The 16,199-nt window shown below is 47.3% G+C and overlaps 1 protein-coding gene across 1 annotated transcript in view; it reads left to right on the top strand.

Annotated features, from left to right (window-relative positions):
- Positions 1 to 14,242, top strand: part of LOC124467240 (receptor-type tyrosine-protein phosphatase U-like) — a 92,124-nt gene extending 77,882 nt beyond the window's left edge. Inside the window, exons 18-28 of the mRNA XM_047019439.1 lie at positions 2,968 to 3,004; positions 5,157 to 5,254; positions 5,752 to 5,868; positions 6,202 to 6,356; positions 6,506 to 6,641; positions 7,778 to 7,927; positions 8,927 to 9,241; positions 10,490 to 10,615; positions 11,909 to 12,066; positions 12,828 to 12,963; positions 13,162 to 14,242. Of these exons, the coding sequence (XP_046875395.1) occupies positions 2,968 to 3,004; positions 5,157 to 5,254; positions 5,752 to 5,868; positions 6,202 to 6,356; positions 6,506 to 6,641; positions 7,778 to 7,927; positions 8,927 to 9,241; positions 10,490 to 10,615; positions 11,909 to 12,066; positions 12,828 to 12,963; positions 13,162 to 13,224 (1,491 nt within the window). The 3' untranslated portion in view covers positions 13,225 to 14,242. The remainder of the gene's footprint in view (positions 1 to 2,967; positions 3,005 to 5,156; positions 5,255 to 5,751; positions 5,869 to 6,201; positions 6,357 to 6,505; positions 6,642 to 7,777; positions 7,928 to 8,926; positions 9,242 to 10,489; positions 10,616 to 11,908; positions 12,067 to 12,827; positions 12,964 to 13,161) is intronic.
- The last annotated feature ends 1,957 nt before the right edge of the window (positions 14,243 to 16,199 follow it).

Below are 16,199 nucleotides of genomic sequence, written 5' to 3'. Positions count from 1 at the left end.
TCTGGCCGGCTTTCTGTTCAGGATGCTTCCAGCCTAACTGTTCTGTTGCTGCGTCCCACGGCGTGGGCTCAGCTCCGAGGCTCAGAGTCGAGGTGATCCCGAGGTGACCGTGAATAGCTCTTTCAACAAACGCGCCGCTGTTTTTAACCGCCGTGTCAAGTTAAGTGTCTGACGAGAGAGTTTGGAGCCGCCCCCCCAACCCTCTGAATGTGGCATTATTTCCCATTGTTTCACCATTATCGATGGAACAAAAGGAAGACTAGAATGGACAAAGAGGATGGATTGGTTGCGCAGGTAAAAGGGCTGACTCAGCGCCTGTGGGCGGGTGGAAGAGGAGGGCTGTTGACGTCATGGCTCCCGGCCGAGGGCTCTGCCCGCATCACTTCCCCCGCCCCCTCCCCGAGGGCTCCATGAACATGGGAGCTACAAGGACCCCCTCGTCATTAAGCGTGCCGTCTACAGCACTGCCGGCATGTCACGACAGGACCCCTGGCCCGCCTTGCCGCTGAATGATTCATGGAAGCAGCCGGAGCAGGCGCATCCGCTGGGTCAAACTCAAATGAGGCCCTCCTGTACATTATCTACGTACCAGTTCTGGTTCGATTAGCTTTGCACGGTGGGCGGGGCTTCGGGGAGTTTAGCTCAAGACTCGATGTTAGGGTGGGATGGAGGAGGCCTTAATGTGAGCTAATTGTATCCCTAACCTTGTGTGTGCGTGTTTGAGAGAGAAAGAGAGAAAGAGAGAGAGAGAGAGAGAGAACCTATGGGCATTCACAGATCGTCTGCGCCATGAAAACAGCAGTGTGAAGAAGCAAACCGTGTTTTCTCCACAGGTGGCCCGGCACAATATGTTCTGTAATCTCGTCACCTTCCCCTCCGCCATCTTCAGCCTCAATAACTAGCTTCTGTTTCCTCCCTTTCCTTTCCTTCTCTCTCTCTTTATCTCTCTATTCCCCTTTTCTTCCTCCACCTTTGGGATCTCTTAGATTCGGATAAACAGGGAAGTAAGTACTCTGCTTCTCTTCTCTTGCCATCTCCCCCCCACCCCACTTCTTCTTACCCTGTGCCCCTTTCAAATACTGCCTCCTGCCCCCCCCCCCCCTTCCCCCCTTCCCCAGACGTTTCTCCGTCGCTCCCAGAGCACATCTCTCCGTCTCGCTCTGAGCTTTGAGTCTGGAAGTCGTCCCCGCCCGGGGGGGGTGGGGGGTGGGGCTTTCTCCGTCCCCAGAGTTTAATTTAACCAATCCGACCACCATGGGCTCCCTCCTCCTCGCTTATCCGCTGTGTCAGAGTCACCTGCCAGTCACCCAGCAGGGCTGACATGTAGGATGTGTCAGAGGACAGGGAGCAGCGAGGGCAAGGGGGCTGAGGCCTGACACACGGCAGACAGACTCAGAGGACAGGGAGCAGCGAGGGCAAGGGGGCTGAGGCCTGACACACGGCAGACAGACTCAGAGCCAGGCTGAGAAGCGAGCCAGGCACCAGCAGGTGCACTGCTGGGAGAGAATGTTCTGAGACCAGCAGGAACCTCGCTCAGGTTCCATCATCCCCCCATCAAACTGGTCTGAGTGTGGGTAGAAAGCCCTGGATCTCCCCTGCAAAACCTCCTATTGTTTTACCCTCTAGATAATGTGAAGAGCTAAGTTGGATAAATCTAGATACATTCCGGAGCACATTACATAGCTTTGCTCTGTAGTTCTTCCGTACTGAGGTTGCCTACATTTTATTACATATAATAAACATGTTAAAGTTTTTGTTTACCATTAATAGTTTTGAGATTTGGCCAACATTCACAACAGTTGAAGGTTAAATGATTAACCATTCAACTCAATGATGAGATATTTAGCGAGTGCTGCCGTCAAATCTCTGCTTTTTTTTCTCCATCTGTTGACCATTTTGTGACGTGATCGATGATTGTGGTTCAAACAAACAGCCATTTTTTGTGTCCCCATCCATCCACTCTGAATTCACACTGCTTGATGGAACTTGATGCAGATAATGCGGTTCCCTAGGTGACAGACACGAGCTGGGGCAAGGTGAAGCTCAGCAGCTGATAGGCCGGCACCGCTCCACAGCAGTAGTCAGACGCTTCCAATTCTCACACTGACATGACAGTTATGGAGTGTGGTGTGGGTGGATGTTGGGGTGTGTGTTGGGGTGGGTGTTGGGGGGTTGTGTGTGTGTGTGGGTGGGTAGGTGTTGGAGTGTGTGTTGGTCAAGATTCTACTTCTTTGTGAAATAGAATTGGACTTTGCTTGTGAAGTTGAATCTGTCTGGACTGAGCCAAGCCCTGGGAGCCTGTCTCATAGAGCAGCTTTGCGTCCCTCTCTTCTGAGGATGAGACAGGGTGGGGGGAGTGCGGAGAGGGCACGTGTGCACAGTCAATAGCCTATAGCCAGCGGCCACGCTGTGTCGTATTATTAGAGCAGCACTAATGCAAAGCAGAGGAGAAAACACACACACATCAGTCGGTGTCATTCAGGTGGAATCGCCCCTGGAGTCACAGAGTCACCGTCACTGTGTTTTGATCAGTTTGTGTCTCTCGCACATGGGCAGAATCCTCCGTCTCTGAACCAGTGACTGTCTCCGCACCGTAGCTCACTGTTGTCGTTCAAAACTCTGTTGAGAGAAAGCTTTGTTTGCTCTGCTCAAATACCTGCATGCATGATTGTAAACCACTGTAAATGATAACACTCAACATGAATACATCCGCCCACATATAAAACAACCCCACTCAAAACTATGTCACACATATTGTCAGACGAATGGTAGAATATTTCTGCCATACTACAGTAAGTGTAGGAATTATTAATGTTAGTGAATAGTAGGCTACTCGAACCTTTAAAATGATTGTTAAGATGGTGTGTGGGCTGACCAGAGGCCTCAAGGTTCATAGCTGATAATATGAACTAATTGTCTCTCTCTCTCTGTTCTCTTCATCTCGTTCTGCGGCTCCATTTTGTCCAGGGGTACCAACGATCCAACCACTTCATTGCCACCCAAGGTAAGATCCACTGCAGACTCAAGATTGTGGTGTTTGTGTGTGTGTGTGAGAGAGAGAAAGAGAGAGAGAGAGAGAGAGAGAGAGAGAGAGAGAGAGAGAGAGAGAGAGAGAGAGAGAGAGAGAGAGAGAGAGAGAGAGAGAGAGAAAGCTGTGCCTCCCAGTTGTGAATATCAAATTAGGCATTTAAAATATGCACAAGAATTCTATGCATATTACAGTATGTAAACATATACAGTGGTGTTTCATCATGCTGTGTTGGGAAATTTCTACAAGCTAACATTTAGTTCCTTCATCCATCATCGATTGCTGAATTTATAGTTTCTCAGTGGCTCTCGTTTTTTTTTGTGATGCCTCACCTCCTTCAAGTGAAAACACACTCACAAGAACACTTGCATGTTATTGTGTCTGACATTCCATTTGAAATATTTTTCCTCTCAGCTCTGATTTTATTTGTTTAGTATACTGGAAAAAGCTGCTCTCTCTGTTCCCCCCATCCTCCTCTGCAATCAGTGTTCTACCTCAGACAAATTCAGTTTCTCATGCAAGAATATATCACTGCGCAAGAATATGTCAGTCCTTTCTATTCCTTCCTATTCTATCTTACACTCACACACAGTCAAACAAAAGCATGCTCTTTTCATATATACAAATTCAGTACAAACACTCCTACACATCTTGTGAATCCTCGACGGGCAGGGGGAAAGATGTGCACACACGCCTCCGGTAGTGCTACCGTGTTACCAAGACGAAGGTGGAGGAGTAGGAGATGGAAGAAGGAGAGGTGGAAGAAGGAGAGGTGGAGAAGGAAAGTGCCCTGAATGACTGCTCCTTCGGCAGCTCCAGTGATGCAGGGTGCATACAGATTCGGCACATCTCCGGGGCAGAGTGTCATCATTCTCGCCAGACAGCCCCCCCCCCTGCCCCCCCTCCCCCTCCCCCAGCCTACTGCAGCAGCAAACACCGCTGCTTTGAAAAATGTAGAAATGGTCTAATGTCAGGAGCAGAGGTGGAAACCAGGGGGGGGGGGGAGGGAGCTTTGAACAGGAAGACTGTGTAGCCATGACTCAGAAAGGAAGAGGAGCAGGCGGATGGGAGATCCAGCCCCCGTCTACTGAAGGGCGCAGGGCGCTCGTCTTGAACCTGTATGGCGTCGGTTACGGGGGGGGGGGGGGGGGGGGGGGGGTTGTTTGGAGTGGGGTGTCAGAAGGTTAAAACGGTCCCTTCCTTTGGTAGTCTTTCTTTCAGAGCCAGCCAAAGCTTGTTGCCCCCCACCTACCCACCCACGATTCTACTGTTGGATGAAGCCTTCATAGAGCCTTCCTGGTGGAGTTTACCCCGAGGCGAGCTGCCAAACCCTGCTTCCTCCCATTCGTCTTGCTAAGACAAGTGTGAAATACACGGGGGAATCAAGTGGTGCTTTCAAGCTGATTGTATTTGATCACATACTACAGCTTATCTCTCGACAACAAAACGACGCACCTGCCCTGGATGCTAATAGGAACCCAAGCACATCCCTTCGATGTAAACAAGTCTGTCTTGGCCCGTTCCTGACATATGACCATGTGTGATACGTTACGACCTTCAACAGGCCCGGGCTTATCTGTTGCAACTACAGTATAGGTCAGTGTATTTGCATCGAAGACACACTGCTGTTTCTAGGCAGTGAGTGGAATGAATGGGGTCTTTATTTATTTTATTAGAAGAACATATACAATGAAAGTCGTGGCCTAGTGTTGGTGTGCGTTGGTGTGGCAGTGGTGTGTTGAAGCAGGGCTGGGCTGTGTGATCTCATCAAAGCCACAGCATAATGAAATCAATGACGCCGGCAGCGTCTCCAGAGCTGGTGATTTGTGTCAGCCGAGCGAAAGCCCGAGCAGGACGACACGAGGACTTGTTTGCGCAACAACCGAGGATTTGTGGGTGCATTGAAATGACATTTCATCCCGCCATTATGAGAACACAGTCATAGTTCACCCAATGACACACTGTGGCTATTATATACCGCTGGCATAACAGGAGAAGTTAGTGGTTATTGCCGCTATTCTCCTTGACTTATGAACCCATGTCTCCTCCCTTTTCTGTTCCCCTGTTCTACTCGTCGCCTCCTTCTCCTCCACTCCCCCTCCCCTCTCTCTCCCCCCTCCCTCTACAGGTCCCAAGCAGGAGATGATCTATGACTTTTGGAGGATGGTGTGGCAGGAGAATTGCTTCAGCATTGTCATGATTACCAAGCTGGTGGAGGTGGGACGGGTGGGTAGCTCGCCGTCTCTATGACCCCTGACCCCTGCTTTCTCCTTCCTTCTTCTGGGAAGACAGATAGATGAGGGGTGTGTTTACAAAGTGTCTGTTGTGTTGTCATTCATCATGGATCGCGGTGTGTGGGTGGGGGGGTGGGGGAGTAGCTCATCTAACCACCAACAGATCTTCTGAAAATCACCTCCGGCTCTACAGAGACACATTGCAAGAAGCACCATTTAATATCTACGCTTGTTGCACGTTCCTGTTGCGATGCCCACGTACGGTAGTCAGGATTCTTCTGTTTGTGTCAAGTATCCGCATGACATGAGATACGCCCACGGGCCAGAAGAAACTGTGAAAGCAAATTAAGAAGGCTAGATAATTATCGGAGGGGGGCAATCTATTGATTTCATTATCGAACGTGGAATGAAACCTAAGCCTGCTGTAGCCTGGGTGGTGTGAGCCCTTCCTTGGTTAAGTCTCACGAGCGTGTGTGTGTGTGTGCTCAGATGAAGTGCTGTAAGTACTGGCCGGATGACAGTGAACTCTACGGCGACATCAAGATCACCCTGTTGAAGACAGAGACCCTCGCAGAGTACACTGTCCGCACCTTCGCCATGGAGAGGGTGAGCCTCCCTGCTTTATCTGGCGCCACTATGTGACTCTGCCATTCATGTTTTTCCCCATTTCTTTTTTTTCTTTCTATCTTTCTTTCTCTCTCACTTTCACTTTCTCTCTCTCTATCTCTCTCTCTCCTCTCTCCATCTCTCTCTCTCTCTCTCTCTCTCTCTCTCTCTCTCTCTCTCTCTCTCTCTCTCTCTCTCTCTCTCTCTCTCTCTCTCTTGTAATAGCACTGATAAGACTGAATTACTTTCTAATGGAATTCTGCCTGGAAAATGTCAAATGTACCAGTCTCTCATTGACTGTGTGTGTTTGTGTGCGGCCTCGTCTCTCTGCAGAGGGGCTACCCTGCCAAGCATGAGGTGTGTCAGTTCCACTTCACGTCGTGGCCGGAGCACGGCGTGCCCTACCACGCCACCGGCCTGCTGGCCTTCCTGCGCAGGGTCAAGGCCTCCACGCCCCCCGACGCTGGGCCCGTGGTGGTGCACTGCAGGTTATACACACACACACACACACAGACACACACCCACGCTTGCACATATACCGAAATGCACACGACACGCGCGTACACAAACCCTTTCAGGCTCTGACTCCAAATGTTGTGCCTCCTGTTTGACCTCTGACCTGGGTGCTGCGTTGCAGTATGGGAGCGGGCCGGACGGGCTGCTACATCGTGCTGGACGTCATGCTGGATATGGCCGAGTGTGAGGGAGTGGTGGATATCTACAACTGTGTCAAGACCCTCTGCTCCAGACGCATCAACATGATCCAGACTGAGGTACCACACACACAAACACACATATGTACACACACGTAAACACACACGTGTACAAACACACACACACACACACAAACACATCATCAACATCCTCAAATGAATGCCGCTGATCAGGAATTCACTGGTTCTGTAAACACCCTTGTCATTTACAATGTAATCATTTAGCAGGTGTTTTTTTCCCCAAAGCAACATATAATTAGTGCATACAATGGGTATGGCTAATCAAGGAGCAGTATTTGCGTGGTTAGTGCCAAGGAATACTCTGTTTTCACTGTACACAGTACAACAAAAATATGATCACAAGATACATTTTTCATCCTTCTAGTAGTTCTATATAATTATATTCTATATATTTTTTTTTATGCTGTGATAGTTATTGTTTATCAGAACGGATCCATTTAAGCGGCTTGTACAGTGATTATGATGCCATTTAACGGCAAAACAATGAGAGTTAAAGGAAATGTATTGACTTGTCCTTCTCTTAGTTGTTTCATGCTTGTTAAATCCGGTTTAATCCAGTTCTCGGAGGAAGAGACAGGAATATGATGCATGATGGGAACTCTGCAAGATGTCTAATTATTCTGCTTCCCACCTCGTCAGTAATTTACTAATAAACACAGCTCTAATTATTGACAATTAAAATCCCTTTCTCGACAAATGAGTTATAAAGCGTGTGTCCCCTTCAACACTTTCCTGTGATCTTTTGTTTGCCAGGATGTCAGGACAAATGCACGGCATAATTGCGTTTTTGTTGGAAATGAATGTGTTTGAGGTGTGTGTGAAGATTTATCCTTTCCTGAAGAGTATGTTTTACCCTCTTTTTTTTCGAGACAGTTTACTGTCGAGAAAACAATGTTCTTTTTGTGGGCACATTGTTGTCAACAATGTTGACATTCATGACAATTAGTCAGCGACAGGAACTGTGATTAAATCTCAGTGTTGTACTTCAGAAGCAACAATTAACGATCTATTATTGCGAAAAGGCACGTTTTGAGTTGTTTCCTGACTCTGTTTTGTCTTCCTGACCTTCTTTACCTCCCTCCATCCTTCGCTCCCCCATCTCTCCCTGCTTTCTTCCCTTTCTCTCTTCATCCTTGGCTCCTTCACCCTCACTCGCTCCCTTCATCTCCCTCCAGGAACAGTATGTTTTCATTCATGATGCCATCCTGGAGGCGTGTCTGTGCGGAGAGACTGCCATCCCTGTGAGTGAGTTTGCTCTCACCTACAAGGACATGCTGAGAGTGGACTCCCAGAGCAACACCTCGCAGTTCCGGGAGGAGTTCCAGGTAACACACACACGTTCAAACATATATACACACACACAGTCACGCACAAGTTCAAACACATTCATACACAGTCACACACACACACACAAGTTCAAACACATGCATCAAACACAGTCATACACACAAGTTCAAACACACACATAGTCCCACTCACACCAATGCTAAATTTAATACATGTTAGTATGATTCAAGATCAGATTTCTCATAATTAACTTTTTCACACAATTAATACTAGAGTATTAAAGCAGAGTGTTCCATTTTGACAGTAAAGTGCTATTTTTGTAGGAAAGGATTAGGGCTCATTTGACTAGATGTAACCTGGTTTGAAACCAATTTTAATGACACAACTGATTAGGCCACTTACTGTAAGTAGGAATAACTGCAATTAGTTTTTTTCTATAAAGAAGACCAATTCAATAACTACAGTCAGGCCCCTCTAAGGAAATATCTTATCACAATACCAACCCATGTTAGGCAATGCACTAATAACTGGGATGATCCATTCACACTTCAAAACCAATGGGGAGTCATGCGCAATATACCGCAAGTCAGATAATCAGTTCCAGTTTCCCTCCTGTTTCATTTCCAAAGCCTCATATAATGTGCTTATTCATAATGTATGAGATTGGTCTAAATGTGTTTTTTTTATCCATTAAGCCTCTTCATGGTTTTGACTGATGCTAAATGCATTTAAAAGTTTCAGCCGGGTGATTATAATGTGAAATATTTGCGCCTGTCAAATGTTGACAGTCAGTCTGTTTGAGCTAGGTACATTTTCAATGTCCTTGTCCATCTCTCTTTCATCATTCTCCCTCTCTCTCTTCTTTTGTCTGTCCCTTCTAATCACATTCTCTTTATTCCTCTCTCGCAGTCTATCTGTCTCTCCCACACACACATTTCCACACACTGCGTTGCCTCAAATCACACAATGCACTTTCCCTTGCTCCTTTAATGGTCCTTCCCACTCCTCCTCCATCCCTCCATCGTTCCTGTCCCCAGACGCTAAACTCAGTGACCCCCCACCTGGACGTAGAGGAGTGCAGCATCTCCCTGCTCCCCAGGAACCGGGAGAAGAACCGGAGCATGGACGTTCTGCCTCCGGACCGCGCCCTAGCCTTCCTGGTCACCACCGACGGCGAGAGCAACGACTACATCAACGCCGCGCTCACCGACAGCTTCCACCGGCCCGCCGCCTTCGTGGTCACGCCCCACCCCCTCCCCGGCACCACCGCCGACTTCTGGAGACTGGTGTATGACTACGGCTGCACCTCCGTGGTCATGCTCAACCAGCTCAACCAGTCCAACTCCGCCTGGGTGAGGGGGGGAGGAGAGGGAGGGAGGGAAGGAGGGAGGGAGGGAATGTAGTATGTATGTGGTTATCATTCTTGAAGTATTCTGAGTGGACTATGAGTATGCTGCTGTACCATACTGCATGTCTGGTAAAGAGAGCCTATGGTTGTCAGGGTATTAACACATTCTTATCATTCTTTCTCTGCCCATGTTTACCCATGCGTGGGTTTGTTCTGTCGCCTCCCTATCTTTGTCCTGACAGTATGTCATGGTATGTTCCTATAAAACATTTCCTCCATGGCTGTCATCCTTCTATCTCCTTGCCTTTCTCCGTTTTTTTTTTATTTTCTTCTTATGTTCCTATTATGTCTCCTCACTCTCTATCTCCGCACTCTCTCTGTCTCCCTTTAGTTGTCCAACTCTGTCTCTATCTTCCTTTGTCTCCCTATTTCCCCCTCTCTATTTCTTTATCTGTCTCTCTCCCCCCCTCTTTCTCTGTCTCTCTCTCTCTCCCCCTTCTCTCTCTCTCTCTCTCTCTCTCTCTCTCTCTCTCTCTCTCTCTGCCAGTAGATTAGCTTTTCTCCCACACCTTGCCCTCATCATCACCGCTGCCTGTCTCTGTGCATAAATATTTATCCCCATCTCCCTCCCCCTGTCCCCCCTCAGCCCCTGTCACCCTGTTAATACCCTTCCGTCAGTCTGACAAGGCATATTATCACGTCCCTCCTCTGGGGTCCCCACCGCCCCTCACTGTCACAGCTAACACCGTTAGCATGCTAACTCCCCCCCCCTCCCCCACACACTCCTTATTCCTCCCATTGGTGGAGGAGAGCCTTTGAAGCAGTATAGAGTGGAACTGACTAAAGACCTTGGGTTTGTGTGCTCCAACCAACCCTGACTAACTCTCCCTGTTTATCTCTCAGAGGCACAGACAAGGTTCCCCACTGCATTCATTTATAATGGGCTAATGTTAATGATTTACAGCTATGAATAATTCAAATGGCAACTGTGGGCTTATATGAGGGATTGTTTCAGGCGACGAGTTATTGTTTTTGCACATTTAATTTACGCCGCTGTTTGTGGGTAATCATTGTCATTTAGGGTAATCGTCTCTCCTGTCAATACTCAGGTGTCTTGTTATTGGATTTTGCCATACTGCTCTGTGACACAATGATTGGTCTTTCCTCAAGCCACTGTGCTAATAACATGCTATGCCCCTCCACTGCTTCTCTCATCTCATGTCTCCCCTTCTACTTCTCTTCATCCTTTCAGCCCTGCCTGCAGTACTGGCCTGAGCCGGGACTGCAACAGTTTGGACCAATGACAGTGGAGCTCCTGTCCCGGACGGCAGACGATGATGTCATCATACGCCTGTTCCGCGTTCAGAACATTACACGGGTGAGTTCATCACCATGCTAGTCCTGGTTGGTACAGGTTTTTTTTTATTTATTTTTTATTCAGCTGTCAATTGGAAAAAAAACTCACAAAGAAAATAACGAATGTCCCCTTTTACTCTCCAACTCTCTCTTTCCTTTTATGAGTTTATTTTCATTGTTTTTTTCCACCCTCTTTATGTCAGACTTGTTGCGTAAGGAGAGTTAATTGCCTCATTAATCTTTTCATCAGCTGTCTACTTAAGGGGGAATGGGGTTACTAGAATAATACACTAGGGTAACTTGGAATTTCTTGTCAATTACCTTTAAAAGCTTTTTTGACATACTAATAGGAAATGTCATAGTTTGAATGCTTGATAAAATGTTGTAGATATTCCTAAGAGTACACAGTGTGTGGTGTGTGTAGGTGTGTGTGTATGTACTCTGTCTCAAATGTGCCTGTCTGTGTGGTTTGGGCTAGCTCCTAGTCAATCCTAAATTAGCCAGACACCCTCTACCACCTACCGTTGACCTGTCTACCCCTGGTGACCACAAGGACACTCTCCTGTCTCCTCCACACAGTCCCCCTCCACAGACTTGTCACTGTCAGGAAGTTTCCCCAGTCTCTACCCCCACCGTCCCCCCGTCTCACCCCCCATATCAGCCCCCTGTCACCCCTGTCACCCCTGTCAGCCTTCTTGTCGTGTTCAAACCCCCTTCCCTTCACTCTCACGGACAAAAACCAACACTCACAGTTAGACCCTGTCCCCCACTGCCTCTCCACAGGATCCCACCAATCAGAGCTGGCCAGGACAGGAAGATGATAACACTGTTACCAAGAAGGTATTCCACCTCCCTTGTAGTCTACTAGAATGGGTACTGAACTGGCCAGTAGGAGTGAAAAAGAATCAGTGACAGGAGCCTTAACCCCAAGGCAGGGCCGGGCCAGCGCACAGAAGGGTGTTATATGCATGGGATTTTTATGGCGGTGCAGCTTTCCTGTCACTACTGGCGAGCGTGTTGAACCATTCAAACAAGCAGTTTGTTTATTAAATTGCCTCTCCTCCACCTTCCCCATCTCCCTTGCTCCTTTCCACATGTTCCCTCTCTCTCACTCTCTCTCTCTCTCTCGCTCTCTCTCTATCTCTCTCTCCCTCTCTCTCTCTCTCTCTCTCTCTCTCTCTCTCTCTCTCTCTCTCTCTCTCTCTCTCTCCTCTCTCTCTCTCTCTCTCTCTCTCTCTCTCTCTCTCTCTCTCTCTCTCTCTCCCTCTCTCTCTCTCTCTCTCTCTCTCTCTCTCTCTCTCTTTCCCCCTTCAAGATTCAGGAGGGTCAGCTAGTGGTACGCCATTTCCAGTTCCTCCGCTGGTCTCCGTATCGTGACGTCCCCGACTCCAAAAAGGCCTTCCTCAGCCTCCTGGCACAGGTGCACAACTGGCAGAGAGAGTGCGGAGAAGGACGGACCATCGTTCACTGCCTGTGAGTTGCCAACATTGCCTCTTGCTTTCGTCAAACTCAGCGAGACGTTTAGACTCAAATCCAAAAAAAGATTTCCAGGAGGTCCATTGCGCTTGGATTCTGACGTGAGTCGACAGCTAATGGCATCCACCGTGTTCCTGCCAAGGAGTCTTTGCTGTCCTTACGGGAAAACATCAATCTATTTTTCTGATCTACTTAGCAGTCATGGAACAGATGCTACCCGACGTGTCGAGCACATGATCTGAGCTCACACCTGTCTGGATGTTAGTTAGCGTTCTCAACACACCTGCCGGTGGTGCAAAAGTCTATGGCGAGCCGTGTTTCAGAGTGCCCACTGGTTAATGAAGCAGGGGGAATAGTCAAAGCCCCAGTGCTTGTCTGTTTACAAAAACGAGGGTTGGGAACTGTTGCTTCTCCCAGCTGAGTTCCCTTCAAAACTTCATATCTCTATATCAGTGTGTGACTGTGGGTCAATCGGGTCCATTCCCTGGGGTTGAGCTACATTTTGCAAATCCCCGTTTAAGACTGACTTCGTCTTGCCTCTATTTACAGTAATGAATCCCTTTCTCCGATGCCTGTCTTTCAAACCCGCCAGCTGCTTTTTTTCTGACAGCATTTTTGATCTAAGCTCAGTCAAGCTGTGACATTTTACTTGTTCGGCGACTCCCCTGAAACCTGCCTGTGTGAACTGTCTGCTCTGCATACTTATCCAGTCCCTCATGTCCCTGTGTTGTTTGTGTGTTTTTCTGTGTGCGTCGCAGGAATGGCGGGGGTCGTAGTGGGACTTTCTGCGCCTGCACCATGATTCTGGAGATGATCCGACACCACAGTGTGGTAGATGTCTTCTACGCTGCCAAGACGCTACGCAACTCCAAGCCCAACATGGTGGAGACCATGGTAAGACCTGAGAAGAGGAGCTTAGACAGGAGTTTGGTCTGCCACAGTCTTCTTTAGGCATTATTATTATTGACAAAAGTACAGCCTAAGCAAATATTGTATGTTTTCTGCTGTTGTCATCGCACACAATTGCTGCAGAGCTATATTGGAGCCTTCTCCACAGTGTCTTACTGAGTGGTGGTAATGTCTTGTTTTCAGGAGCAGTACCGGTTCTGCTATGACCTGGCTCTGGAGTACTTAGACTGCCTGGAGGTGAGATAGCACTGATCTCAGAGATGTGATCAGCTCCCTGGATCCTAGTCTTGGGTCCTGGGTCCTGGTTTTGGGTCCTGGGTCCATCCATAGTCAGATGGTTTCTTCTCTGTGCAACCCCCCACACCTGGATGAAAGTCTACATACCGTAATGAACATTGACACCGAGCCTATGGGAAATGACCACCTCCCACAACTCTGGGTCCCTTCCCCTCATGCGTTCTACTCCAACATGTACTCGATTGTGCCACACCTCCAACAAGTTGAACAGGAACTGAGTCTGGTCCGTCTCCTCATTTTGACTGGACGTTTTCCAGGTCACCTGACCACTGGTGGTATACTCAGAGCTTTGCAACTTCCTGCCTTACTGGGACAATATCAACAAACACCAAGAACAAGCTGTAGTCTTGACAACTACAATAAAACAAACTGCAGCAGCACAAAACAATACCAACTAATTGGATGATATCGTATTGTGTGTTTGTTTTGTAATACTCTGTACATGGTGCAATCTACTGTTGGTGAACATCCCATTTGTGTTCAGTATATATTGACGTTTTCTTGCAAGAGGCTGGCTAAGCAGAGGCTCCAATCCTGAAGGAGATTTGCCTTTCCAAAGGAAGGATGAGGTTTCCATCGTATGCTACTGTACAGGAGAATGGTGGTGGACTGAACATTTATTTTATTTCTGTCTAATTTATTATTTGTGTAAATAGATCTTTTCCAGATGTTTCTAGATGTTGATGTCTTAATGTGCCAATCCATTCTCTTTGTGTCTGTGAACAGGGACCATCCAAGCATCTGCATGCAAGTCTTAGGTATTTCATTGCAGTTTGTGACCCAGTCTGCTTCAGGGGGGCTAATAACCTGGACCCCCATAGTCAGAAAGAGCTATATATGAAAAAAAAATATGATGTGTTGCTGTGGGAACAAGGTGAACAAGTCACCGAAACACGTTGCTTTTTAAATTTGTATTTATCAATGTGTTTTATTTTCTAAATAGTGTAAAAAACTAAAATAAATAAACTATTCTGTTGTTGCTTATATAATGTGTTTATTTATAATGCATATCGCTAACTTAATTAGTGTGAGGTCATTTTTCCACTTTTCAGAAGAGCCAAGTATATCCAGATGTTAGTGATGGCAACACTTCAACTCTACCTAAACAGTATCATTTGGCAGGCCTCTTCATTGGCAGATTTGGCTGCTTTCATTAATCCAGGGTGTATTATCTTGAACACTTTGTTCGTTTATGCTTATCATTTAATTAGCTTTAAGAGACTTTTTCTTCAGTGGAAGCAAATGTACCGTCTAGTTGTTTTAGGTCTGATCTTATGAACAGATCCCATTGATCCTGTGTTTGCCTATTCCAGTCATTCTCCATGAAGGGATTTCATAGTGACCCAGATTTACAGTGTTTGATGACTGTTGTTCTTTAGTATTTTCATTCATCATTATCGCTTCCCTTACACAATCTCTTTCCTATACTCTTAGAGGAAACACAGATTGTGCAACAGGTAATAGCAAAGAAACAATTTCAACATATTAAGGACACATTGTGATGTTGTCTCAGGTTATCTTATGGATAATGTACCAGGACTGTAGGGCAGCACTCTATATCATGTGTGTGTGTGTGTGTGTGTGTGTGTGTGTGTGTGTGTGTGTCTGATCCAGCCTTTGTGTGTTTTGGCCTTCTGCAATGGTGTGCTACTTGAATGCCATGGTTATAATTGTATTTTGAAAGCTATTAATGGTCACATGAATGACACGGGCAAAAGCACAATTGTCATTGTGGCTAGGAGAAAAGGCCTGGATGAAACTACACTGCTTTCAGCAGCTGTTTGGGTCAGATTACACATACCTGGAGATGTCTTTGCCATTGTGTTAGCTCCTGGACCAAACCCAGCCTCCTGGGAAGACACACACTGGATCCATCTCTCAGTGTTTGTCTGATTCTTTTGAAGCAGATCTGAGCTCTCAAGGCTATGTCAGTCATTGTTGCCTTGTAATACAAGGCGACTTTGTCTCGGATTCAATAGATGCTCTCCTGAGGTCTGGCATATGTCCATGTTGAAGACTGTGTGTCACACAGTGGGCGATAACCTATGTTATATCAAATTCATTTAGCCAGATGCTTTTATCAAAAACAAAATTGTTGATGTTTCTAAGCTTTCTATTCTTACAGACTTGTTAAGAAACAAGCTGTACCATTGCCGAGAGTTCAGGTTTTATTCATCCTATTATGGTTCATTTACATCACAAGTTCAACAGAGTGACAGGCACAGGGAGGAAACAGAAGCTCCCGTCTCAACAAACGGCCTGTTGCTAAACAAAGCTGGCCTTCGTTCCTCGTCTCATCCAACCTGTTAGCTGGCAGGAGGATGAAGCTTGCCTTCAGAGGATGTCACTGTTATGTCTGTCGAGCTCTCAACCTCCCAGGAGTCAAGTTGCAAGCTAGGGGTGAGGTGGGGGTGGGCTCTCCTTATCGCTCTCACACAGATCCCTTGCCATTTTTGACTGGTAAAATGTGGCGGCATGGTTGGGGGCTTCCTGAGCACACAGGCCAGGTTTGTTGACGAGCATGTATGAGCAGCTGCCACTGGACGGTTGCCGTGGCATCTCCGAGAGCCTCAAGACAGCAAATGCTGGAATGCTTATCTCCCCCCACTGGCCCTGTCTAAAGCCCCCTTTCCAAAGGATCCGGTCATGCAGCGGAAAGATAGACTCATGAATCAATTAATATCCCTCTCTTTCTGACACCGATTCCCTGCAAGAGGCAGTTCGCAGGCCAGAAAGCATGTGGAGATGTGTGTGTGTGTGTGTGCTCCCCCTAACCCCCAACACACACACACACCCTCACCCCCACCCTGCCTGACAGCAGATTCAATTTGAGCCCACTTTATCTCCATGTGAATTCATCTTATCTCTGGCATGACTTTACATCACATTAAATTAAATAGCTCTGCTCAGGACGAACAGATCCG

This window comes from Hypomesus transpacificus, chromosome 4, assembly GCF_021917145.1.
Source record: "Hypomesus transpacificus isolate Combined female chromosome 4, fHypTra1, whole genome shotgun sequence".
Lineage (NCBI taxonomy): Eukaryota > Metazoa > Chordata > Actinopteri > Osmeriformes > Osmeridae > Hypomesus > Hypomesus transpacificus.
This window is presented reverse-complemented; position numbering and strand designations above follow the sequence as displayed.